At 34.8% G+C, this 27,690-nt stretch overlaps 1 protein-coding gene across 2 annotated transcripts in view; it reads left to right on the top strand.

Moving 5' to 3' along the window:
* The window catches only part of cfh (complement factor H), a 34,912-nt gene continuing 7,222 nt past the window's right edge, over nt 1–27,690 (top strand). Inside the window, exons 1-15 of one of the 2 annotated variants that reach the window (XM_048166565.1) lie at nt 12–190; nt 369–536; nt 629–734; nt 835–911; nt 1,053–1,235; nt 1,353–1,520; nt 2,754–2,948; nt 3,026–3,199; nt 3,291–3,467; nt 3,568–3,744; nt 3,817–3,987; nt 4,119–4,298; nt 9,248–9,448; nt 14,368–14,568; nt 24,891–25,076. In XM_048166565.1, the coding sequence (XP_048022522.1) occupies nt 121–190; nt 369–536; nt 629–734; nt 835–911; nt 1,053–1,235; nt 1,353–1,520; nt 2,754–2,948; nt 3,026–3,199; nt 3,291–3,467; nt 3,568–3,744; nt 3,817–3,987; nt 4,119–4,298; nt 9,248–9,448; nt 14,368–14,568; nt 24,891–25,076 (2,434 nt within the window). In that variant the 5' untranslated portion in view covers nt 12–120. Of the gene's footprint in view, nt 191–368; nt 537–628; nt 735–834; nt 912–1,052; nt 1,236–1,352; nt 1,521–2,753; nt 2,949–3,025; nt 3,200–3,290; nt 3,468–3,567; nt 3,745–3,816; nt 3,988–4,118; nt 4,299–9,247; nt 9,449–14,367; nt 14,569–24,890; nt 25,077–27,690 lie in introns of both variants that reach the window. The other variant, XM_048166573.1, reaches the window with a different exon arrangement.

Genomic DNA, 27,690 nt, shown 5'->3' with positions numbered 1-27,690 from the left:
GAGTACTCTGGTATAACAAAAACCTCTATTTGACTTTGGTAAATGATTAACTTGTTGATCCCCAAGCAGGCAAGAGTATCAGAGACAGACCAAAAAAGATAACTGTGAACTGAGCTCAAAATGAGAGTTCCAGTAAAACTCCTCGGCTTCGTCTTTTGGTTGTTTTTCTTTAATTGTGGCCAATGTGAAGGCAAGTAATCTTTTTCTTGTTATCTATTTGAATGTCTTTTTCATTTAGATTTTAATAATTTGAACATAAATGTTATATTATATGCACTTCCCGAACTGTAGCTTTAGAGAGTGTTGTACTTCAGCATTTAATATAATGACAGTTACGTCTTCGTGTAATGATTGTTTGTGCTTCTCAGACTGTTTTCGTAAGGACATCAAATATGAAAACACAGAACCAGCTGTGAAAGCTTCATACAGTAATGGTGAAACAGTGAGAGTGAACTGCATGACAGGCTTTACTGGCGTGTATAGATTAAAGTGTGAAGAGGGAACATGGAAGGCAACCATTGAGCGAAAATGTGCAAGTGAGAAATTTGTCAATATAATCACCACATTATTTTATTGGTAATTAAATCATTGCCAATTATGCAGAGTAAACCTTGTTTGATTTCTGCAGAGAAAAAATGCAGTCACCCAGGAGACACACCAAATGGTGATTTTAAACTTACAGCGGGGTCGGAATTTGTTTTTGGAGCAACAGTGTTGTACACTTGCAAGAAAGGGTAAATGTGCTTTATGCATTTTATTCTAATGTATGAAATGTATACTATCCTTTTAACATTCTTTGTACTGATAAAAAGTGTAAAAACACTGTGTTCACAGATTTGAAATGACAAGCAGAATCAATCAGCGTACCTGCAGAGCTCAAGGATGGGATAATACTGTCCCTGTCTGTGAGGGTAAGCTTTCTTGAAAGTCAGTTTTTTTTTTCCTTTCTTTTAATTATCTCCGTTCTTCTGACAGTGACACATAAGCTACATTATTCAAGAGAAGAATAATTTTAGTAGTTTGTTGGTTTCTTTTTTTCATATTATGGCTAGCTGTGAAATGTCCAGCCATTCGCACAAATGCGTTTGTGACTGCATCAGGCAACACAGAAGAGGGAAGTTATGGTGATGTTATCCACTTTGAGTGTGTATCTGCTGACAAAAAGATAGACGGAAGTAGTGACATTCACTGCACAGAGACGGGCGACTGGAGTGACTCTGTTCCAACATGCAAAGGTTCATTCTATTGTTTAATTTTTTGTTTTTCCGTATCTTCACCCAATGATCACAGATTTCTGAGCTTTATTCAAAGCACCACTTTAATTACTCTTGATTCTCTCACTTCCCACACAGAGATAACATGCACAGCACCTGTTATATCAAATGGTTCTGTTGTTGAGCCAGTGCAAGAATACCAGAGAGATGCCATATTAAAATACAGATGTTCACCAGGGTTCAAGCCTAGAGAGGGAATCCCCAGATGTGCTAAATTTGGTTGGACTCTGAACCCAGAATGTGATGGTAATGTATCACTGTTAAATAAACAATTCATTTGGGAAATAATACAAAAATCCTTCTATCTATATAACTTTCATTATATGAAAAACTCTGTAGTGCATTGAAACATTCTAAAATTAGATAGCCAATAGCCTTAAATTCAAAAAAGAAAATTCAAGCACAAAATTGCAAGTATGTAGTTGTTGAAAAATTATTATTTCCCATACATTCAAGAAAATGTTAGTTTGATCTTAGTTTCATTTTTAAAAAATATGAATGCAGTCAACACACCAATATTTGTAAAACATATGAAAATGGAACAAGATTATTTACTTCCATCTTCCTGTCATGCTGAAAGTGCCCAACTGATGTGGATTTTTTTTAATAACAAATATTATTATTATTTGATAATTTCAAAATTAGAAACTATTTACTACAATGATTATCAATTCAATGGATTATTTTAAAATAGCGAGAATATTTTAAAAATTTGGATTGTTGAGAAGATAAAGAACTTTATTTTCCATTTTACAGAATTTTCACAAAATTTTGTTTCTTCATCTCTCCTTACCCTTAGTCTACATTCACACTGTCAAATAATCTGATTATTTGTGAATCCAATTGGAATCTGATGTAAAATTATTGATGTCCAACACTGTGTCTCGCAACTATTCAATTTTCCAATTTGTGTCCATGCTGCTCTTTAGTTTTCGTGATTATCTGCATTAGTTTCTATGGCAATGACGTTGCACATATGCCAAAAACAACAACTGCAACACAGAGGGGTTTGCAAAACAGATGTAGTCTTATTTACAACATGACCATGTGCAGCAGCAGAAACAAGGAGGCTTGTATGAGCAGCTTTATTCCCTGCTGTCATTGCCACCGGTTTTAGTCTTCTAGTGTCATCATCTGCTCGTCTGGCACTTTGCAACAACACAACCTTGTTTCTGCAGCAGACTTTCAGTATGTTTCCTATAACAACAGCTGACGTTTGCATTTAACGCATCGTGAGACATGAGAAAGTCGCATAAAGCATGCAAAATCTGAGCGGTCAGACTGAACTGGATTTCCAGAAATGTAATTTGAATAGGATTTCAAACCACATATACAGTAGCTTGAAATGGATTTGCAAAAATTGAATTTCATGTGATTTTTTTGCCTTTTACACATGCTAAATCTGATCAGATTTCAAAATTGGATTTGGACTGACAGTGTGAACGTAGCCTTAGTTGTGCATTATTATGTCTTGTACAGAAGTAACTTGTGAGCTTAAGTCAATAAGATTTGGAGTAAAGAAGATCAACCCAGAGGGAAAAACTATTTTCAGAGGTGGAGAAAGTGTGGAGATCACCTGCGCTGAAAGATACTGGATCTTTCGTACAAAAGAAACCATCAGATCATTTACATGTCAAAATAACGGGGAGTGGGATCATGAGCCTGTTTGTGAGGGTAAGATTGTAGAGAAACACTTCTGCATTAGGAGCTGAACTTACTGTGTTATTAAAATATTGTGAATCTCGTTTCAGTTATTAGATGTGAAGTTCCACGTGACCAGTATGTGTATAGGCCATACTCTTACTTCAGGGGAGATATGACATTGGGAGCAAAAATATCTTACTATTGCTTTGATGGGGTTGACTATGAGAAAGCAGAGGCCACATGCACACAAGATGGATGGACTCCAAAACCACTGTGTGCTGGTATGTGCTGATAATATTATTATTATTATTTGTGCAAATTATTCATCATATAATATTAATTCTAAATGATTTGATGGATATTTGTTTACAGAAAAAATGTGTGCAGCACCAATAATCCCAAATGCAGAGATTTTGGGAGATCAGAGACAAAAATACTCCAAGAATTCATGGATACAATATCAATGTCTTCCTGGGTTTGAACCAGAGCAGCCTAAATATATCACCTGTAACTCCCGGACTGAATGGACAGGCATACTGCAATGCACTGGTATGGTAGTTATATCACAGAACTTTTTCAATATTCAATCAAATCACTATCTCAATGAAATCTCAAAAACATAATCAAAACATAAACTGTTTCCTCACAGCAAAACAAAAATTGTGCCCTGCTCTATCTGTGAAAAATGGGTTCATACACACCCTCTCCTCCAATGAGGAAGAAATCTTTTACTCCTGCGACACGGGTTATAAACCATTCCGTGGGAACTGGTGGGATTCAGTGACATGCAGCAGAGGCTCTTGGTCTGAAGAACCTCAGTGCATCCGTGAGTTTAATTATTGACAGTCTCAGGAGTTAGACGAATGACAGGTTACTGAAATATCATCTGTCTTTACAGGGGAGGAAGAGTGTGGTGCTTTTCCCAGTGTTCACCATGGAAAACTAAAGCAAACAAAACAGATCTTCAATGATGGAGACACAACAGCACTTGAATGTGATCCAGGGTTCAAACCAACTCAACGCTTCATAAAATGTGTCAGTGGTACATGGGAGACACCAGTTTGTGAGGGTGAGCTTCTCAAACTCTTATTATATTTTTGTGAGGAGCAGCAACAGCATATAGTGGACAATAGAATCTATTGATAATGTTAACTTCAGTCTTACTGGAGTTCATGAATTTCAATTTGTTTCTTTTTTTAGTGGATGTACATTGTGACAGTCCTCCAAAGGTGGAAAATGCATTCATAACATCTAAACCTAAAGAATTTTATGGATATGGATCCAGTGTAACGTACGCATGTCGAAGCTCATTTTTAATTAATGGAAAAAGCACAGTTTTCTGCCGCAGTGGAACTTGGGAAGAAACACCAACATGTAAAGGTAAGATTTTGATTGGTGATGATAACTGTCCCAGCCAGCAGAGCCATGTGGGGCCCAAATGGGTTTGACCTGGGCTATCTAACTGGGACCCAGCCAGTTTTGCACCCAGTTTCCATGTAGGCCCCACATGGATTTGCCCAGATGAAATGAACACTGCTTAGTGTGCACACTACAGGCTGTTTAATGTAACACTTAATCAGTGTTGGAGGTAATGAGACAATTAAGTGATTGAATAATGATTTTTTTATTAGTGAAGAACACCTGCTGTTAACAAGCATAATCACTGAAGGAAAGAGAAACACAAGAACTACTTCCAGCCACAGCCTTGGATGAAATCAACTGAAGATAAAATACATTACGTCTCTCAAGATCTGATTAAACAACTCCACAAACATTAGCTTCACTTATTACTAACCAGACTGACTTTATTTCTGTCAGACATCTACAGAAGTTTGTATTAAGAATTAAGAAGAGGCTTAGATGTTGATTACTTATTTGAAAGTAATAGTTTGATTTGATGTTACCATTGTGGCGATCAGTGTGTGCTTTAGTCAGGCTCTTGACTTTTTAACATTAGTTTTTTTCTTGACAGCTGTGTCTGTTTGTTATGGTGAGAACAGCAAGAGAAAATATAATCAGATGCTGATTGATGATAAGAATATAATCATCATATATAGAATCAGCATATGAATCTCAACAATGGTGACATGCTTCATGGTGCAATGCATTCTGAGTGCATCATACGAAACTTATCCATGGCTCCCAGAATGCATTGCACCATTGAAGCATGTCACCATTGTTGAGATTCATATGCTGATTCTTGATGTCTGTGTGCGAGTAAAACTCACAGGAGCCCAAAATAGGTAAATGGTGTGTTATAAATCGTTTGATGTTCTGATTAAATTCTATTATTCTCTTGTTGTAGAATCATAACAATAAAACAGAATTAATAACATACTACCCATATAAACCTCCCACACAATATCAACGAGTTAAGCCAATATATGATGATTATATTCTTATCAACAATCAGCTTACAATATCTGATTATATTTTCTCTTGCTGTTCTCGCCATAACAAACAGACACAGCTGTCAAGACAAAAACTAATGTTAAAAAGTCAAGAGCCTGACTAAAGCACACACTGATCGCCACAATGGTAACATCAAATCAAACTATTACTTTCAAATAAGTAATCAACATCTAAGCCTCTTCTTAATTCTTAATACGAACTTTTGTAGATGTATGTCAGAAATAAAGTCAGTCTGGTTAGTAATAAGTGAAGCTAATGTTGTTTGTGGAGTTGTTTAATCAGATCTTGAGAGATGTAATGTATTTTATCTTCAGTTGATTTCATCCAAGGCTGTGGCTGGAAGTAGTTCTTGTGTTTCTCTTTCCTTCAGTGATTATGCTTGTTAACAGCAGGTGTTCTTCACTAATACAAAATCATTATTCAATCACTTAATTATCTCATTACCTCCAACACTGATTAAGTGTTACATTAAACAGCCTGTAGTGTGCACACTAAGCAGTGTTCATTTCATCTGGGCAAATCCATGTGGGGCCTACATGGAAACTGGGTGCAAAACTGGCTGGGTCCCAGTTAGATAGCCCAGGTCAAACCCATTTGGGCCCCACATGGCTCTGCTGGCTGGGCAGTGTAGGCCTATATAGTAAAATACCTGAATTAATCTATTGTGGTAATTCTATAGTTGCTGTGATAATATAACAACTATAGTAATATATAGTAATAAAAGTTTCCTACAATATACACCACAGTTTACTGTAGTAAAAACTAAAGTATACTAGACCTACAGTATTTATAACAGTTTATCATTTCATAGTTAATAGGCTGTATGCTGTAGCCTTCATTGACAAAGTGATGTAAATAATATATAGCCTACAGTTGTAAGACTTACCTTTGCTATTGCTGAAGAAACTGATGATTCCTTTCCAGATTGCCTTTGACATTTTCCTATAGCTCTAGTAACAGTACTTCTGGTTCAACTCTATCATTACTCATTCTTACCTACGTATGTGTGTGACCGTTTGTGTATGTTATGTTATGTGTTTGTTAGCTTAGTTATGTGTTTGTGAGTTAGTTAATAAAGATTGTGCACAATACATCCCACACAGCAAAAGGACTCCGTGGCGGATCCACCGCGGCGGTATCGCGCAGAGGTGGAAAGTCCAGGGCTCAAAAAGTAAAAGTCCTGCCATATTTTTTTTTCCACCCACTGAAGCGGTGTTAAAGTCAATGAGATAATTAAGTAATTAATTGAGTGATGATTGAGCATTATTGAAGACACCTGATGATAACAAGCAGAATCACCAAAGGAGAAAATCACAATTTTTAAGACACCATCACAGAGGTCAGGGTTTGCTTTAGTTGAGCTCTTGACCCTTGACTTTTTAATATTAAAATTTATTTGGGCAGTTTTAACTGCATTAAAACCAACCAGACAAGCAAAGTTAAAAGATGATCAGGTGTTGTTGTTTATGTTTTCACATAATCATTATTTGATCTGAATCACTGAACTCATTTGGAGTCCAATCTCTGAGTTAGATTTACATTATTGATTACAGCAGCACTGTGATTCTACAGCACAAGATCCAGTTTTTTTTTTTCAAAATAATTAAATCATCAAAAGTTGTTCTCAGAAAAAAAGAAAAAAAATGGCTTTCATTTAGACACAGACATCAAGAATCAGCCTGTGAATCTCAACAGTGGTGGCCATCATAAAGCATGTTGCAGTGCATTCTGGGTGCCACCAATCAAAACTCATCCACGGCTCCCATCATGCATTGCTGCATGAATAAATTATGAGCTGAATTGTCTTAGTAATTTCTTTATTCTCACTATTTAAATTTTGCTGTTTTTCTGTGACTTTTTAGTAGCTTGTTTTCTAATGTTCAGAGTTGATCAGTTTATCAGAATATGTTGCTTGTCACCGTCGTTGAGATTCATACGCTGATTCTTGATGTCTGTGTGTGCCTAAAAAAATGTTTTTTGTTTGTTTTTTTGATCAGAACAACTTTTAAGAAATCCTTCATATTTTATTGATAAAACTGATCTTCTGTATAATCACAGTGCTGCTGTAATCAATAATGTAAATCTAACTCAGAGATTGGGCTCTAAATGATCTCAGATCAAATTATGATTATGTGAAGACATAACCAACGCCACCTGATCATCTTTTTTCTTTGCTTGTCTGGCTGTTACAACTCAGTTACAGCAGCCCAAACAAATTCCAATATTAAAGAGTGAAGGGTCAAGAGCCCAACTAAAGCAAACCATGACCTCTGTGATGGTGTCTTAAAAATTGTGATTTTTCTCCTTTGGCGATTCTGCTTGTCATCATCAGGTGTCTTCAATAATGCTCAATCATCACTCAATTAATCACTTATTTATCTCATTAACTTTAACAGCGCTTCAGCGGGTGAAAAAAAAAATATAGCAGGACTTTTACTTTCTGACCCTTGGACTATACACCTCTGCCGCGAACGGACCCGTATCGGAGTCCACTTGCGCGCAGTGACGGATCTGTAACGAAGGCGGATCGCGGACCCTGCCTTGGCTCCGCGCTGCATCCGCTGCATCCGCTCCGCATCCGCGATTAAAACCTTACCTCCGCAAATTGATACAACCGTTACAGTAAAGGCGCGTGCGCGTCCGCGGATCCGACATGGGTCCGCTCAAGACCCGCTGATTGACAGTAGAATTTATGGCGTCGCCCTGAGGCGGATCTGATCCTCTGGGCGGTGTCAAAACGAATGTGACAGTCACGCGGATTTGGCAACTTGAATGCGGATCCGCCTAGGAGTCCCCTGCTGTGTGGGATGTTTGGTTCTGACTCCGTCTGCTAATAAATCGCCTCTTAAGCGATTTAGATCCCGACTGCCTGCTCTGAGTATTACGGTACAATAAGAATGTTATTTTTCCATAACCTGGAAATGAACACTTCTTAGAATTAATAAACAATCAACACTGAGTGTTCACTGGACGAACAGGTTAGTTGATTGTAATATTAATCTTAATGTAGCTACATCCAGTTAATCTGATTAACGGATTTACATATTCATAATTAATCATAATTAATAATCATAATGAGTTATGAATAATTATTAATATTTCCCATTTGAGTTAATTCGCTACACAGTATACTACAATTTACTATGGTTCAAAAACACTAGTATTTACTATAGTATTTTTTCACCTGGCAGAGTTTGCTGTTCTTCTTCGAAAATTAAACCGTGAGTACAGTTTTAACAAATCCGTGGGAACGGATTGCGAAAGCGTGCGCACGCATTATGAATTTGTGGGAACGGATTTAAAAACCGAGGGTACGGTTTGCAAAATCTGAGTGCACAGATTGGAAATCTGTGGGTACAGTTTATTAATCCGTGGGCACGATTTGTTAAACCGAGGGAAACGTTTAAGAATGCGTGAGTACGGTTTATAAACTGAGGGAACGGATTGCAAAACCGTCTGCATGGATTGTTTTTTTTTCTCCTATAGGTGACGTGCCGGGCTCCGTATGTTTCTGCTCGTCTCTTCTCTTTTTTCTGGTCTTGTTTCTCTGTCCTTCACTGATTCTGCTAATCAGGTGTTCATCAGTGTCTGAATTCACTCACTTCTTTTCACTCATTCTGTCAAGTGGACTATATTAGTGAACTAATGTAGGGAATAGTGAATGAGGGTATAGGGTGTGATTTAGAACACAGCCTCTGAGTGTCGACTTTGAGCGATGTTAACTCATAGTATATTCCTGTAGGCTACTTTCTCGAAAATGACAAATATTACCCAAAATGCAGTGTTTTCTACAGTATATTACTGATTTAATGGAAGATGGTTTGTTACTGTCAGAATTTGGCCATTAAGGTCTAACAGTGTAGATCTGTTTTTCACATGGAGGATGCTTGATTGATCTGATCTTTCTTTTTTTTTAGAGGTAATGTGTGTTGCAAACCTGACAGAGAACATGAGATCAGACGTCACTGATGACGAACACCTGGGGCCTGAGATTTCAGTTAGATCTGGACACACAATAACTCTTACTTGTCTTGGGAAGGGAATGAAATTAAAACATAACAAAATCACCTGCTTGCCAGAAGGACAATGGAACGTCCCATTCCCTAAATGTATAAGAGGTAAGGTCACATGCTTAATTTTTGAGTTTTATTAACAGTGTTTAGAAGCATCACTATTGCTCACATTAAATTAAATGCTCAGCTTTGGTTCATAACTCATGAGTATGCAAGTCTCTCTTGACTTCGGCCAAAAAGCAATGTCCTAGCAACCGTCGAGAATGACCTAGCAACAGCATAGCTACGCACTAGCACCGTGACAGTGAGTTTTACATGGATAATATGGATAATATATTATATCAGCCTGGTCTCATTGTTAATACATAGGTACATAGGTAATACAAAAATGAAATTTGTGTCATTAATTACATGTTGTTCCAAACCGGTAAGACCTTTATTCATCTTTGGATTCCAAATTAAGATATTTTTGATGAAATCCAAGAGGTTTTTATCTCCCATAGAAAGCAACAAAATTACCACATTCAAGGTCCAGAAAGGTAGTAAAGACATCATTAAAACAGTCGAAGTGACTGCAGTGGTTCAACTTTAATGTTATGAAGCGTTGTGAATACTTTTTGTGCTCAAACACAAAAATAATGACTTTATTCAACAATTTTTCCTCTTTCCTGTCAGTCTGCTATGCAGTTGGCGCAGTGAACACCAGAGGTGGAAAGTCCAAGGGTCAGAAAGTAAAAGTCCTGCCATATTTTTATTCCACCCACAGAAGCAGTGTTAAAGTTAATGAGATATTAATTGAGTGATGATTGGCCATTATTGAAGACACCTGATGATAACAAGCAGAATCACCAAAGGAGAAAAATCACAATTTTAAGTCACCATCATTGATATCAGGGTTTGCTTTAGTTGGGCTCTTGACCCTTAACTTTTTAATATTAGATTTAGTTTGGTCTGTTATAACAGAGTTAAAACAGCCAGACAAGCAAAGAGAAAAGATGATCAAATGATGCTGGTTATGTTTTCATATAATCATTATTTGATCTGAATCACTGAACTCATTTAGAGCCCAATCTCTGAGTTAGATTTACATTATTGATTACAGCAGCACTGTGATTCGACAGCAGAAGATCAGCTTTTTCAAAATAATCCAAAGGATTTCTTAAAAGTTATTCTGATTTTTAAAAAAAAACAGCGTATGAATCTCAACGACAGTGACAAGCAACATATTCTGATAGACAAATCAACTCTGAACATGTTACTAAAAAGTCACATAAAACAGAACAAAATAAAATATGAGAATAAAAGAAATCACTAAGACAATTCAGCTCATAATTTATTCATGCAACAATGCATGATGAGAGCCATGGATGGATTTTGATTGGGGACACCCAGAATGCACTACAACATGCTTTATTACTCTCACCATTGATTCACAGGCTGATTCTCGTTGTCTGTGTCTCGAAATGAAAGATATACATTTTTTTTTTAAAACAGAACAATTTTTAAGAAATCCTTTGTGTTGTAAAATCTGATCTTGTGCTGTAGAATCACAGTGCTGCTGTAATCAATAGTGTAAATCTAACTCAGAGATTTAGATTACCAAACTCCCATATCTTTATGTTATTATATCAAGTTATCATATCCATCTTCGTCCTCATCTCCATCTTCTCTCTCACCCTCACTCTCTCCCTGACGGATTGTCACCATGATTTCATCTTCCTCATCACAGTATGACCCCTCATTAACTCCTCATCCTCACCCTCATCAACTGGCTTTGCTACCTGTGTTTTATAGCTTTCTGAAGTGCTATAGAAAATGTGCAGATCATAATATATGTAGATATAGTATGTGAATTACTATTCTTATAAGGTGCATTACAAAATCATGTGAAAATGCAAATATATTTAGATAATTCTTACTCTTTTCCTTACAAATATGATACATTTGTATTCAAACCTATTATGCCTGTATGGCCTTCTGCGATTCCATTATGGTACAATGTTGCCTTGAGGCAACACACAGTTTTTTGTTATTTTCTCTAAAACATTTGATGATATATAATGTAAAGTTCTTAAAAACACTTCTTTACTTGCCAGTGAAGTTGACTCATATTTTTTGTGGGTGATTAAATTGTTACAAACAAGTGAAAAAAGCACTTTTCAATGGAGAAAATATGGAGTCATGTGACATGTGCACATGTGTTGAAACAGGACCCAAAATGGACCCCTGTTGGTCATGTTTTGGTCTTTTTTGCACTTTTATTGATTAGTATTTGAGTTATTCTGTCCTGAGATACATTTGATCAATCAATTGGTGGTCTATTTTATTAAAAACAAAATAAAATAGACCATGTTGCCTGGAGGCAACACCGTACCATAGAAGGTTAAAAAGTCAAGGGTCAAGAGCTCAACTAAAACAAACCCTGACCTCGATGATGGTAACTTAAAATTGTGATTTTCTCCTTTGGTGATTCTGCTTGTTATCATCAGGTGTCTTCAATAATGGCCAATCATCACTCAATTAATCACTTAATTATCTTATTAACATTTACACTACTTCAGTGGATGAAATAAAAATATGGCAGGACTTTTACTTTCTGACCCCTGGACTTTCCACCTCTGTACAGAGTAAAAGTAACATTGAAACTGTGTTGCAGTGAGATAATTCAGTTAATATTTAAGTGATGATTGAGCATTAATGATCAACACCTGCTGTTAACAAGCAGAACCACTGAAAAGAGGAACAAGAACGGGAAAAAAATATGAGCAGAAACTACAACTGTCTTACAGCCATTACACATTATTACACTTATTACTGACCAGTTTAACTTTATTTCTACAGAAGATCTTATTGAGAATAAACATAAGTTTAGTTGTTGAAGTTTTATTGAAAATGTTTGGTTTGATGTCACCATTGAAGAGATCAGGGTTTGCTTTAGTTGAGCTCTTTACCCATGACTTTTTAAAGTCATTTGAAAAAAATTGTTGAGTGCTGATAATTACGTATTGGTGAACACATCACCATCACAAAGTCTTTTTATCCACTGAATTCATACCGTGTTTTTCCCCAACACATCTGCTACTTATGCAAACGTTGATCACACTACAAACAATACAAAACTACAATGCTATAAGATTCAGAAATGATTAATTCATTTTTTACCTGGGTCTTCAGTTTATGATAAGCTGATTAAGCTCAACTCACCTCTTGTCTGACAAGTATTCGGGTTTAAGTCATTCCTTAATGACGTGACAGACCCATACGCTAAACCAATGCAGTCTGAGCTGCAAAGAGAATTGATTAGTTCTTTTCATGAGTCTTTCGGGTTTTGAGTCATTCCTTAATCACGTGACACGACACTCTGAGTGTCGACTTTGAGCGATGTTAACTCACAGTATATTCCTGTAGTGCAGAGGTGGAAAGTCCAGGGGTCAGAAAGTAAAAGTCCTTCCATATTTTTATTCCATCCACTGCAGTAGTGTAAATGTTAATAAGATAATTAAATGATTAATTTAGTGATGATTGGCCATTATTGAAGACACCTGATGATAACAAGCAGAATCACTAAAGGACAAAAATCACAATTTTTAAGCCACCATTGTGGAGATCAGGGTTTGCTTTAGTTGAGCTCTTGACCCTTGACTTTTTAATACTACATTTTTTTTGTCAGCTTTAAAGGTCCCGTTTTTCGTGGTTTTTTGAAGCTTTGATTGTGTTTATAGTGTGCAATATAACATGTGTTAATGTTTCGCGTGTAAAAAAACACAGTATTTTTCACATAATTTACTTATCTGTATACCGCTGTTTCCGCTGTCATAAAAACAGGCTGATGACTTCCTTGTTCTATGAAGTCCCTCCTTCAGAAATACGTAACGAGTTCTGATTGTGCCAGCGGTTCCTGTGTTGTGATTCGACAGCAGTTTAGCGCATCTTGCCCAGAAAGGTCACGCCTCTTACCATAACGTGGAGATGCACGCGCTCAGTGTTATTGTAAACATGTCTTTAATTTTACCCTATCAATTTGAGCCGGAATCAGACCCGGTGATTGGACTGCGGGATGAAAATAACAGCGTTTCGACGACATGGCGACAAACACACTCTACAAACGCAACTCTTGTGTATTCCTGTGGGTGGAGGTTAGTCAAAAAACTGTTTTAGTGACGTCATTAAAGAAGGAAGTAGAGGGATGTAGTCCAAACTGGCCGTTCGATGTAGGCGACTTCTGTTAAATAAAATATCTCGCTTGGCATTGAACTTTGAGCTTTAAAATTTTACAGATTTTATTTATACTCTAACAACAACATTACACACTAACTAAAGTTTGAAACATGGGATCACGAAGAACGGAACCTTTAACTAAAGTACAATAGCTAGACAAACAAAGAGAAAAGATGATCAGACGGTGTTGGTTATGTTTTCACATAATCATTATTTGACCTGAATCACTAAACACAAAACCACAAAGTTTTTCTTAAAAGTTTTTCTGATTAAAAAAAAAAGCTTATATCTTTCATTTAGAGACACAGACATCAAGAATCATCCTGTCAATCTCAACAGTGGTGGCTATCATAAAGCATGTTGCAGTGCATTCTGGGTGCCACCAATCAAAACTCATCTACGGCTCCCATCATGCATTGCTGCATGAATAAATTATGAGCTAAATTGTCTTAGTAATTTCCTTTATTCTCATAATTTATTTTGTTCTGTTTTATGTGACTTTTTAGTAGCTTGTTTTCTAATGTTCAGAGTTGATCTGTTTAGAATAACTTTTTAGAAATTCTTTGGGTTATTTTGAAAAAGCTGATCTTCTGCTACTTTCTGATCCCTGGACTTCCCACCTCTGGCCTGTAGGCTACTTTCTCGAAAATGCCAAATATTACCCAGAATGCAGTGTTTTCTACAGTATATTACTGATTTAATGGAAGATGGTTTGTTACTGTCAGAATTTGGCCGTTAAGGTCTAACAGTGTAGATCTATTTTTCACATGGAGGATGCTTGATTGATCTGATCTTTCTTTTTTTAGAGGTAATGTGTGTTGCAAACCTGACAGAGAACATGAGATCAGACGTCACTGATGACGAACACCTGGGGCCTGAGATTTCAGTTAGATCTGGACGCACAATAACTCTTACTTGTCTTGGGAAGGGAATGAAATTAAAACATAACAAAATCACCTGCTTGCCAGAAGGACAATGGAACGTCCCATTCCCTAAATGTATAAGAGGTAAGGTCACATGCTTAATTTTTGAGTTTTATTAACAGTGTTTAGAAGCATCACTATTGCTCACATTAAATTAAATGCTCAGCTTTGGTTCATAACTCATGAGTATGCAAGTCTCTCTTGACTTCGGCCAAAAAGCAATGTCCTAGCAACCGTCGAGAATGACCTAGCAACAGCATAGCTACGCACTAGCACCGTGACAGTGAGTTTTACACATGGATAATATGGATAATATATTATATCAGCCTGGTCTCATTGTTAATATTAACACGTAACTTTTACAAAGAAAATGTATGTTTTTGTAGGCTTGGATAGATGCTGAAAGTACAATATGGACATATTGGCAACATTTAAATGTAAGCATTAGTATTACATTTAAAAAATATTAGTTTACAGTTAAAAAATATCAGATATTTATGAATCTTTTATATCATAAAGATACAGTATATGCTGGGTGACTCATCCTAAGTTTATTTGTTTAGTTAAAGGGTTAGTTGATCCAAAAATGAAATTTGTGTCATTAATTACATGTTGTTCCAAACCTGTAAGACCTTTATTCATCTTTGGAATCCAAATTAAGATATTTTTGATGAAATCCGAGAGGTTTTTATCTCCCATAGAAAGCAACAAAATTACCACATTCAAGGTCCAGAAAGGTAGTAAAGACATCATTAAAACAGTCGAAGTGACTGCAGTGGTTCAACTTTAACTCCCTCGGGTCGGCGGTCACACAAGTATGAATTGAAAACACAGTATCCAGCGCTCATAGTAATGACAATTAATATTGAATAATTACTCCTCTGTATAGAAAATTGACATAAACATATGAGAATCCATAAATATTTCTCCAAATGTGCATGCTTTTAAGCTAAAAGCCTATATGAAATGCCATAGAGGTAACATAACTGTTCAGAAACTTTGTATCATAGAAATACATTATATTTTAAAGAATATAATAGAATACCATTATTTTAAATTGTAATAATATTTCACAGTATTGCTGTTTTTTCTGTATGTTTGATTTACATTATGATGAGCTTGAGACATGATCAACAAAGGGTCTTTTCACAGCCTACCTGTCTGAAAGACCTCATTATTATGCAGGTCATTAGAGCTCTTTATGCGATTCTTTTGTCTTCTCAGGTGAGAATCACCCGTTATTCATGATGATTCACGCCTCCTCGCATACTGTGTTTCTTGACCAAAGATGTTTTAGAAAATTTAAATCTCTCTATTGTTTTATATGAAGGAGTAGGAATGATAATTTTACATAATTTTGAAGCAAAAACACTAGTCTACAACCTCCAATACCCAGAAGTCTTGTGAACACAGATTTAATATATATATTTTGGCTTTATTTCAGTGACTTAAGTTTTTTGTTTTTTCAATAACCACGGATAAACGTTATTCCTTCAAAAATACAAACATGTACATACATGTTCCTCACATATTATGGTAGCCTAGTTTGTGCTGAATACAGTGTAATGACACTTGTGTCATTAATGTGTTTATGAACAACTGAAAAAAGCACAAATGTCAGGGCATGTCAAAACTTCTCCAGGGCCCCAAAAATCCTCAGACCCCTGAAGGTTAATGTTATGAAGCGTTGTAAATACTTTTTGTGCTCAAACACAAAAATAATGACTTTATTCAACAATTTTTCCTCTTCTCTGTCAGTCTGCTATGCAGTTGGCACAGAGAACACCAGAGGTGGAAAGTCCAAGGGTCAGAAAGTAAAAGTCCTGCCATATTTTTATTCCACCCACAGAAGCAGTGTTAAAGTTAATGAGATATTAATTGAGTGATGATTGGCCATTATTGAAGACACCTGATGATAACAAGCAGAATCACCAAAGGAGAAAAATCACAATTTTAAGTCACCATCATTGATATCAGGGTTTGCTTTAGTTAAGCTCTTGACCCTTAACTTTTTAATATCAGATTTAGGTTGGGCTGTTATAACAGAGTTAAAACAGCCAGACAAGCAAAGAGAAGAGATGATCAAGTGATGCTGGTTATGTTTTCACATAATCATTATTTGATCTGAATCACTGAACTTATTTAAAACCCAATCTCTGAGTTAGATTTGCATTATTGATTACAGCAGCACTGTGATTTGACAGCAGAAGACCGGCTTTTTCAAAATAACCCAAAGAATTTCTAAAACGTTATTCTGATTTAAAAATAAAAAAAGTTATCTTTCAGCAACGCACAAACATCAAGAATCCGCGTATGAATCTCAACAACGGTGACAAGCAACATAGTCTGATAAACAGATCAACTCTGAACATTAGAAAACAAGCTACTAAAAGTCACATAAAAACAGAAAAAAAATAAAATAGTGAGAATAAAGGAAATTACTAAGACAATTAAGCTCATAATATATTCATGCAGCAATGCATGATGGGAGCCATGGATGAATTTTGATTGGTGGCTCCCAGAATGCACTGCAACATGCTTTATTATTCTCACCACTGTTGAGATTCAAAGGCTGATTCTTGATGTCTGTGTCTCGAAATGAAAGATACAAGTTTTTTTTTTTTTTTAATCAGAACATTTTTTAAGAAATCCTTTGAATTATTTTGAAAAAGCAAGATCTTCTGCTGTAGAATCACAGTGCTGTTATAATTAATAATGTAAATCTAACTCCAAGATTGAGCTTTGAAGGAGTTTGGTGACTCAAATAACGATTATGAGAAAACATAACCAGCATCACTTGATCATCTTTTAACTTTGCTTGTCTGGCTGTTACAACTCAAACAAAATCTAAAATGAAATAGTCAAGGGTCAAGAGCCCAATACCCAATACCAATTAAGAACCTCGATGATGGTAACTTAAAAATTGTGATTTTCTCCTTTGGTGAATCTGCTTGTTATCATCAGGTGTCTTCAATAATGGCCAATCATCACTCAATTAATAACTTAATTATCTCATTAACTTTAATACTGCTTCAGTGGGTGGAATAAAAATATGGCAGGACTTTTACTTTCTGACCCCTTGACTTTCCACCTCTGTACACTACAGAGTAAAAGTAACATTGACGCTGTGTTGCAGTGAGATAATTAAGTTAATATTTAAGTGATGATTGAGCATTAATGATCAACACCTGCTGTTAACAAGCAGAACCACTGAATAGAGGAACAAGAACGGAAAAAATACAAGCAGAAACTACAACTACGAGCAGAACTACAACTGTCTTCCAGCCATTACACATTATTACACTTATTACTGACCAGTTTAACTTCATTTCTACAAAAGATCTTATTGAGAATTAACCGAAGTTTAGATGTTGAAGATTTATTGAAAATGTTTGGTTTGATGCTACCATTGATCGTGTTTTATCCATTGTTACATTATCACCACTGTGAAACTACAGCAAGAGTTCAAACAACAATTAGCTAAAAAGAGTTTATTTTAAATGCCATGCACTAAAACAGCTGCAGCATTATTTAGACAAACACATATATCAAAAATCAGCACATCAATCTCAACAATGGTGGCAATAAAGCTGCATAATTTATTCATTCTGCAGTGCATGCTGTGGGTTTTGTACTATGCTGGCACCCAGCATACATTGCAACATTAAACTTTTGGATGTCACCATTGTTGAGATTCACATTCTGATTGTTGATGTCTCTGCTGTCCAAGGTAAACGGGTGCTAAAAATATTTTATGCATTATAGGACTTATATATATTCTCTTAAATAACTGATTATTGAAATGTTGCTGGTTCTTATGCTGTTGAATCACAAACATAATATAATCAATAAACACAAAATACCCATTAAGTCAAAAACTAGACACAGAGATTAGTGAATTAGAAAAGTCTAAGATAATTACAGCATCATCACAACAACCAAAACACCTGATCAACTTCACGTTGGGTTTTTCTTGCCATTAACAAATGTGTTTTATAAACACTCAGTTTAAAGCTAAAAGCTAATGTAAAAGAGTCAAGAGCCCAACTAAAGCAGACACTGGTCACCACGATGGTGACTGCAAACTTCTATACATTTTTATTTTCAAAAGACATCAACATCCAAATCTGTTCATTCTCAAAAAGAACTTCTGCACATGTATGAAAGAAATAATGTCAAACTGGTTTCACACTCAGTGTGGCTGAAGTCAGTTGTAGTTCTTGTGTTTCTGCTTGTGTCATTTTCCTGGTCTTGTTTCTCTGTCCTTCAGTGATTCTGCTAATCAGGTGTTCATCAGTGTCTGAATTCACTCACTTCTTTTCATTCACTCTGTCAAGTGGACTATATTAGTGAATTAGTGAATGAGGGTATAGGGTGTGATTTAGAACACAGCCTCTGAGTGTCGACTTTGAGCGATGTTAACTCACAGTATATTCCTGTAGGCTATTTTCCCAAAGATGACAAATATTACCCAGAATGCATTGTTTTCTACAGTATATTACTGATTTAATGGAAAATGGTTTGTTACTGTCAGAATTTGGCCGTTTTTCTACAGCAAGATCTAACAGTGTGTTGACGAGGAATATGTAAAAAGAAAAAAAAGAAAAAAAAAAGAATCTGACTCCACAGTCTCTCTCCACTTATATTTTTTCATAAGAAATGTTGGGCACTTAAGGATGATGGATCTGTGAAAATACAAAGTAGAGTGAATTGTTTGTTTGCACAAGAGAGTCACTTAAAAAATAAATTAATCTAAAATCACATTTACTTACCTGGTGGATAAAACATTGACTAGATAAATGATGATCAGCTGGGAATGAAAAAATGTAATTTGCTTAATTTATTTATATCACAAATCTCACACAAGCTAACAGACCTTAATCTGGATAGAAGTCATATAGAATTTTTCATGGTACGGATAGATGTATACTCCAATACGTAGTTATTAATACGTAACTTTCAAAGACACAAAACGTACATTTTTGTACATTTTGAAAGGTGCTAAAACGTACAATACTGACGTAATTATGGTGCTAAAACATAAAAATACTTACGTTTTCACAGAGAATAAAATGAAAATATTTGCGAATCTTGCATGTCATAAAAATATATGTATATTTTCCCTTTTTATCATTTTTAGATACATTTAAGATCCCTAAACCCCACCCCGAACCTAAACCTACCCATTTTATACAGAATGTTAAAAGAATAAAACATAATGGACAGAAATGTGTAGGAAAATTACAATTTTAGTAAAAATATCACAGTAAACGATATTTTGAGCCACTAATCCTACACCTACCCGTAAACTTAACCATTAATCATTTCTTAAAGCTCCATACTGTTATAAATAAAACTAGATAAAAAAAGTTTGTCGAGACAAACTTTAAGTTGGCTTGAAAAAGCCAGTCCAGAAAGTTTGAAGTAGTTTTAAAAGTTTGGAAGTTTGGAAGTTTGAAAGTTTAAGTTTTAGTTTAGTAGTTTTGATAGATTTAGTTTGATAGATAGATAGATAGATAGATAGATAGATAGAGAGGGTACTCAAGGCAGTTACTAGGGTGTTATGTGGTTGCTAGGGTACTCGGGGTGGTTGCTAGGGTGTTGCTATGCGGTTGCTAAGGTATTCAGGGTGGTTGCTATGGTGTTGCTATGCGGTTGCTAGGGTACTCTAGGTGGTTGCTAAGGTGTTGCTCTGCAGTTTCTAGGGTAGTCGGGGTGGTTGCTAAGGTGTTGCTACGTGGTTGCTAGGGTACTTCGGTGGTTGCTAAGGTGCTGCTATGCGGTTGCTAAGGTACTCGGGGTGGTTGCTATGGTGTTGCTAGGGTACTCTAGGTGGTTGCTAAGGTGTTGCTATGCGGTTTCTAGGGTACTTGGGGTGGTTGCTAGGGTGTTGCTATGCGGTTGCTAGGGCACTCAAGGTGATTGCTATGGTGTTGCTATGTGGTTGCTAGGGTACTCGGGGTAGTTGCTAAGGTGTTGCTGTGCGGTTACTAGGGTGTTGCTATGCGGTTGCTAGGGTACTCGGGCTGGTTGCTATGGTGTTGATATGGTGTTGCTATGTGGTTGCTAGGGTACTTGGGGTGGTTGCTAGGGTGTTGCTATGCGGTTGCTAGGGTACTTGGGGTGGTTGCTAAGCTGTTGCTATGCGGTTGCTAAGGTACTATGGGTGGTTGCTAAGGTGTTGCTATGTGGTTGCTAGGGCACTCAAGGTGGTTGCTATGGTGTTGCTATGCAGTTGCTAGGGTACTCGGGGTAGTTGCTAAGGTGTTGCTGTGTGGTTACTAGGGTGTTGCTATGCGGTTGCTAGGGTACTCGGGGTGGTTGCTAAGGTGTTGTTATATGGTTGCTAAGGTATTTTGGGTGGTTGCTAGGGTATTGCTATGAGGTTGCTAGGGTGCTCTGTGTGGTTGATGTGCTGTTGCCATGGTGTTCAAGGTGGTTGCTTGGGTGATCTGGGTGGTTGCTATGATAGATAGATAGATAGATAGATAGATAGATAGATAGATAGATAGATAGATAGATAGATAGATAGATAGATAGATAGATTTAGTTTGATAGATCGATAGATAGATAGATTTAGTTTGATAGATCGATAGATAGATAGATAGATAGATAGATAGATAGATAGATAGACTTAGTTTGATAGATCGATAGATAGATAGATTTAGTTTGATAAATAGATAGATAGATAGATAGATAGATAGATAGATTTAGTTTGATAGATAGAAAGATAGATAGATAGATAGATAGATTGATAGATTGATAGATTTAGTTTGATAGATTGATAGATAGATAGATTTAGTTTGATAAATAGATAGATAGATAGATTTAGTTAGATAGATTTGGTTTGATAGATCGATAGATAGATTTAGTTTGATAGATAGATAGATAGATAGATAGATAGATAGATAGATAGATAGATAGATAGATAGATAGATAGATAGATAGATAGATAGATTTAGTTTGATAGATCGATAGATAGATAGATTTAGTTTGATAGATAGATAGATAGATTTAGTTAGATAGATAGATAGATAGATAGATTTAGTTAGATAGATAGATTTAGTTTGATAGATAGATAGATAGATAGATAGATAGATAGATAGATAGATAGATAGATTTAGTTAGATAGATAGATTTAGTTTGATAGATAGATAGATAGATAGATAGATAGATAGATAGATAGATAGATAGATCGATAGATAGATAGATTTAGTTAGATAGATAGATTTAGTTTGATAGATAGATAGATAGATTTAGTTAGATAGATAGATAGATAGATAGATAGATTTAGTTAGATAGATAGATTTAGTGTGATAGATAGATAGATAGATAGATAGATAGATAGATAGATAGATTTAGTTTGATAGATCGATAGATAGATTTAGTTTGATAGATCGATAGATAGATTTAGTTTGATAGATCGATAGATAGATAGATTTAGTTTGATAGATAGATAGATAGATTTAGTTAGATAGATTTAGTTTGATAGATAGATAGATAGATAGATTTAGTTTGATAGATAGATAGATAGATAGATAGATAGATAGATAGATTTAGTTTGATAGATCGATAGATAGATAGATTTAGTTTGATAGATAGATAGATAGATTTAGTTAGATAGATTTAGTTTGATAGATAGATAGATAGATAGATAGATTTAGTTAGATAGATAGATAGATAGATAGATAGATACATAGATAGATAGATAGATTTAGTATGATAGATCGATAGATAGATAGATTTAGTTTGATAAATAGATAGATAGATAGATAGATAGATAGATAGATAGATAGATAGATAGATAGATAGATTTAGTTTGATAGATTTAGTTTGATAGATAGATAGATAGATAGATAGATAGATAGATAGATTTAGTTTGATAGATAGATAGATAGATAGATAGATAGATTTAGTTTGATAGATAGATAGATAGATAGATTTAGTTTGATAGATAGATAGATAGATAGATAGATTTAGTTTGATAGATAGATAGATAGATTTAGATAGATAGATTTAGTTTGATAGATAGATTGATAGATAGATAGATAGATAGATAGATAGATTTAGTTAGATAGATAGATTTAGTTTGATAGATAGATAGATAGATAGATAGATAGATTTAGTTTGATAGATAGATAGATAGATAGATAGATAGATAGATAGATAGATAGATTTAGTTTGATAGATTTAGTTTGATAGATAGATAGATAGATAGATAGACAGATAGATTTAGTTTGATAGATAGATAGATAGATAGATAGATAGATAGATAGATAGATAGATAGATAGATAGATGATAGATAGATTTAGTTTGATAGATCGATAGATAGATTTAGTTTGATAGATTTAGTTTGATAGATAGATAGATAGATAGATAGATAGATTTAGTTTGATTGATAGATAGATAGATAGATAGATAGATTTAGTTAGATAGATTTAGTTTGATAGATAGATAGATAGATAGATAGATAGATAGATAGATAGATAGATAGATAGATAGATAGATAGATAGATAGATAGATTTAGTTTGATAGATAGATAGATAGATAGATAGATTTAGTTTGATAGATAGATAGATAGATAGATAGATAGATTTAGTTAGATTTAGTTTGATAGATAGATAGATAGATAGATAGATAGATAGATAGATAGATAGATAGATAGATAGATAGATTTAGTTTGATAGATCGATAGATAGATAGATTTAGTTTGATAGATTTAGTTTGATAGATAGATAGATAGATAGATAGATAGATTTAGTTTGATAGATAGATAGATAGATAGATAGATAGATAGATAGATTTAGTTTGATAGATCGATAGATAGATTTAGTTTGATAGATCGATAGATAGATTTAGTTTGATAGATCGATAGATAGATAGATTTAGTTTGATAGATCGATAGATAGATAGATTTAGTTAGATAGATTTAGTTTGATAGATAGATAGATGCTATGTGTAATCACAATCATTTATTTATTGCGAAAATGTCAAAAGTGGTACCAAAAGTAGTTCAAATGATGATGAGTTCCAGTCGCAGTCCTCTCTGGTGGGAATAGTTTTATAGGGTACATACAGAGCCGAATTTAATTTATTAATCCGTGAAATTATGAATCTGTCTTCTCTCCGTGAAGGCGCGATACTTATTTCAAATATCAATCCACTGAAATACGGCATGTCACAGTCTGTGACGAAGCAGGTGAGAACCAATGAGCGTTCGATATCAGTGCCGTAAACCATGTCGTAACTTTTCTCGAAGGCGCAACTTTCAAATTTGAATCATAACGAGCGTGGGCTTTGACTGTGATGGTTGCTGTTGCTGAGAATGAAGATGAAGATGAAGATCGATGGATAAAGGGCTGAATTTGGTTCTATTCCTTACAAACATATGGATTCTAAGGATTTGGAGTACAGCGAACAAATAAAATTGATGTGATTTGTGAATTTAAGTTGTGCTTTGGTGTATCTTATGGTTGTATTGTCAGTCGCTGCATAGGAGAAAATCGCACAGCAAACAAACTAAATATTACGAAATGGTTAAACAATTACAGAAATTTTATTCATTTTAAGGTTTCAAAGTGTAGTCTCGTTTAACATTATGTAATCCCCCGAAACGAGTTTGCAGCACGAACAGAAATGTTATTTCATATTAAATAACGTTAGATGAGTTAACTGCTTTCAATAAATTCAACTAAAAACATGTATTGATATGACAATTGAATACAACACATTTAAATCATTAAAGCCACGATTTTAATATTAATACATGGGAATTCATATACATTCACACTTTACGTTAGATGATTTACTTTTTTTGTTGCCGTTAATACGTAAGTATTTGTACGTTTTAGTGCTATAAATACATCAGTGTTGTACATTTTTGTGTGTATGAAAACGTAAGTAAATCTACATGTGGTAGAACCACACTTAACGTAAAAATACACACTATTCCCATGAGATCACGTTGCAATACCATATGACAAAACTGTAATTGTTATGCTAAACCACATTACAAGTTAGTAGCATATTTGCTCTTAAACACTGCCACATAAAGAATAAATGAGTCTGTGTGGATAAATATGTGATCAAATGTCTGCTTTCTCTAGAGGCAATGTGTCCTCTAAACACAACAGAGGAAGACTTAATAATGGAGCGATCCCCTGATATTGAGGGTCCCGTCAAGCCTGGACACACATTAAAATTTTCATGCAACAGAGAAGGGCTAACATTAAAAGGCGTGAAAGTAATCACCTGCCAGTCAAATGGAGAATGGAGCAGTCCTTTTCCTAAATGTGAAGCTGAGATCACAGACAGTAAAAGCCTAGGGTTGGACAAAGATAGATCAAGAAAAGATCTGTTGTTCACATGGAGGATGCTTGATTGATCTGATCTTTCTGTTTTTAGAGGTAATGTGTGTTGCAAACCTGACAGAGAACATGAGATCAGACGAACACCTGGGGCCTGAGGTTTCAGTCAGACCTGGAGACACAATAACTCTTTCATGTGTTGGAAGGGAATTACAAGGACAGAGCAAAATCAGCTGCTTGTCAGATGGAAAATGGAACCCTTCATTCCCTAAATGTGTAGGAGGTAAGGTCACATGCTTAATTATTGAGTTTTATTAGCAGTGTTTACAAGCATCATTATTGCTTATATCATATTTTCTAATCTGAAAAAAAAAAACAAATGAGTGATTTAAAATAGCAACTTTTTAAATAAATTAGTAGGGAAACCAAGTAAAGCTGTTGATGAGGAAAATGTAAAAAAAAGAAAAAAGAAAAAAAGAAATCTGACTCCACAGTCTCTCTCCACGTATATTTTTTCCTAAGAAATTTTGAGTGCATAGGAAAAATGTGTATGGAAATTCAGAAATTTTGAAATACAAGTGTATTGAGCCATATGATAAAATTCCAGAAGGATGATGGATCTGTGAAAATACAAAATAGAGTGAAATGTTTGTCTGCACAAAAGAGTCACTTTAAAAAAAAAAATCACATTTAGTTACCTGGTGGATAAAACATTGACTAGATACATGATAAACATTAGCTGGGAATGAAAAAATTTAATTTGCTTAATTTATTTATATCACAAATCTCACACAAGCTAACAGACCTTAATCAGGATAGATGCCATATTGAATTTTTTATGTTACGGATAGATGTATACTCCATCTTTAACTCAGTTTTCTTGGTTGTAACCCCACACTCTTAGAAAAAAAAGTACAAATTTGTACCCTTGTGATTTGTACCTTAAGAGACCAGTTTTGTACCTTTGGTGACAATTTTGTACCTTTATTTAACAGTAGAAAAACTGACCCTTCAAAAAGAGTACAAAATTGGCTTTGATGGCGTACAATTGTTGACTATAATGAGATATTTTACACAAACACACGCTGAATTAAAATCAGAATTTATTAAATCCTTTTTATTTTCACATTTTACAACATTTCATTTTAAACACATTTTTAAACATTCCATATGAATCCATCTTGCCGGGTGTTAAAAAGTAACACTGAAGCAGTGTTAAAGTTAATGAGATAATTGATTGATGATTGAGTGATGATTGACAATTAGTGGAGACACCTGATGATAATAAGCAGAATCATTGAAGAAACAACAAGAGAAAAAGAGAAAGACACAACTACAACTGACTTCCAGCCATTAAACGTTATTACACTTATTATTAACCAGTTTGATTTTATTTCTGTCATTCATCAACAAAAGTTCTTATTGAGAATTAACAGATGTTTAGATGTTAATGTTATAATGAAAGTTTAGTTTGAAGTCACCATGATGGTGAAAAGCATTTCCTTTAGCTGGGCTCTTGACTCTATTTGTTAACATTAATTTATCTTTGGCTGTTCCATCTTTGTGTTTGTAGAGCACATTTGTTATGGCCAGAGAAACTATGATCTGAGCTGTGTTTCCCAAAAGTGCTGTGAGCCAAAGTTGATCAATTTAGATTTACAATGCTTTGGGAAGCACAGTCGTAATGGTTGCATTTTCTTATTGTGAAATGGACTGATTCATTGGTGACATCCAGTATTAACTGGTGATACAAATGTTACATTATTTCTTCATAGTGAATTTGATCCAGCAGAGCTTTTATAATCTGAAGGTTTTTTTTTTAAACACACACAGACATCAAGAATCAGCATATGACCCTCAACAATGGTGACAATCAAACAAAGTGCTTCATGTTGCAGTGCATGATGGGAGCCACCAATCAAAACTCATCCATGGCTCCCATCATGCATTGCAACATGAATAAATTATGCAGCTGAATTGTCCTGTAATTTTCGTAGATTGTTCATGTTTGCTTTTATTTTTCTGTTGTTTTGTTGTGACAGTAGCTTGTTTTGTGATGTTCAGAGTTGATCTGTTTGTCAGTATTTTGTATTTATTTATCGTCACCGTTCTTGAGAATCATATGCTGATTCTTGATGTCTGTGTGTGTTTAAATACTGAAGCTTCGATGCATAATGTATTATTCTTAAAAAAAAAAAGTTAATATTGCTGTTGGATCTCAAGCTGTAAAATCACAGGACTACAGTCATTAATACTAAAGCTACACATCAAGCACACAGTCAGAGATTTAGACTCTAAATGACATCAGGCCATTATATGATGATTATATCATCATCAAATTATATTGTGACCAGATCCTATTTTCTCTGACCATAACAAATGTGCTTTACAAACACAAATTTTGGAGCAGCCAGAGAAAAAATTAATAATAAAAGTTAAAGAGTCAAGAGCCCAACTAAAGCAAACGCTGACCTCTTTCATGGTGACTTGAAATGAAACTCCATAAAACATTAATTAACACCTTTTTTCTCTCTTTCCTTCAGTGATTCTGCTTATTAACATCAGGTGTCACCACTAATTGTCAATCATCACTCAATCATCAATCAATTATCTCATTAACTTTAACACTGCTTCAGTGTTAATTTAACACCCGGCAAGATGGACAGCCTCTGCTAAGCCTTTTTTTTTTTTTTTGTAAAAGTAGTTGTTTGTAAAAATGTTAATGATATATCATTAAAATCTTTAAACAACAACTTTATATATCATTAAAATCTTTAATGATATATAAATGATATATAAATGATATATATCATTAAAATCTTTAAACAACAACTTTTACAAAAAAAAAAAAAAAAAAGGCTTAGCAGAGGCTGTCACTTGATATTGTACCTTAACCT

Source organism: Megalobrama amblycephala, linkage group LG2 (assembly GCF_018812025.1).
Source record: "Megalobrama amblycephala isolate DHTTF-2021 linkage group LG2, ASM1881202v1, whole genome shotgun sequence".
NCBI classification, from domain to species: domain Eukaryota; kingdom Metazoa; phylum Chordata; class Actinopteri; order Cypriniformes; family Xenocyprididae; genus Megalobrama; species Megalobrama amblycephala.
This window is presented reverse-complemented; position numbering and strand designations above follow the sequence as displayed.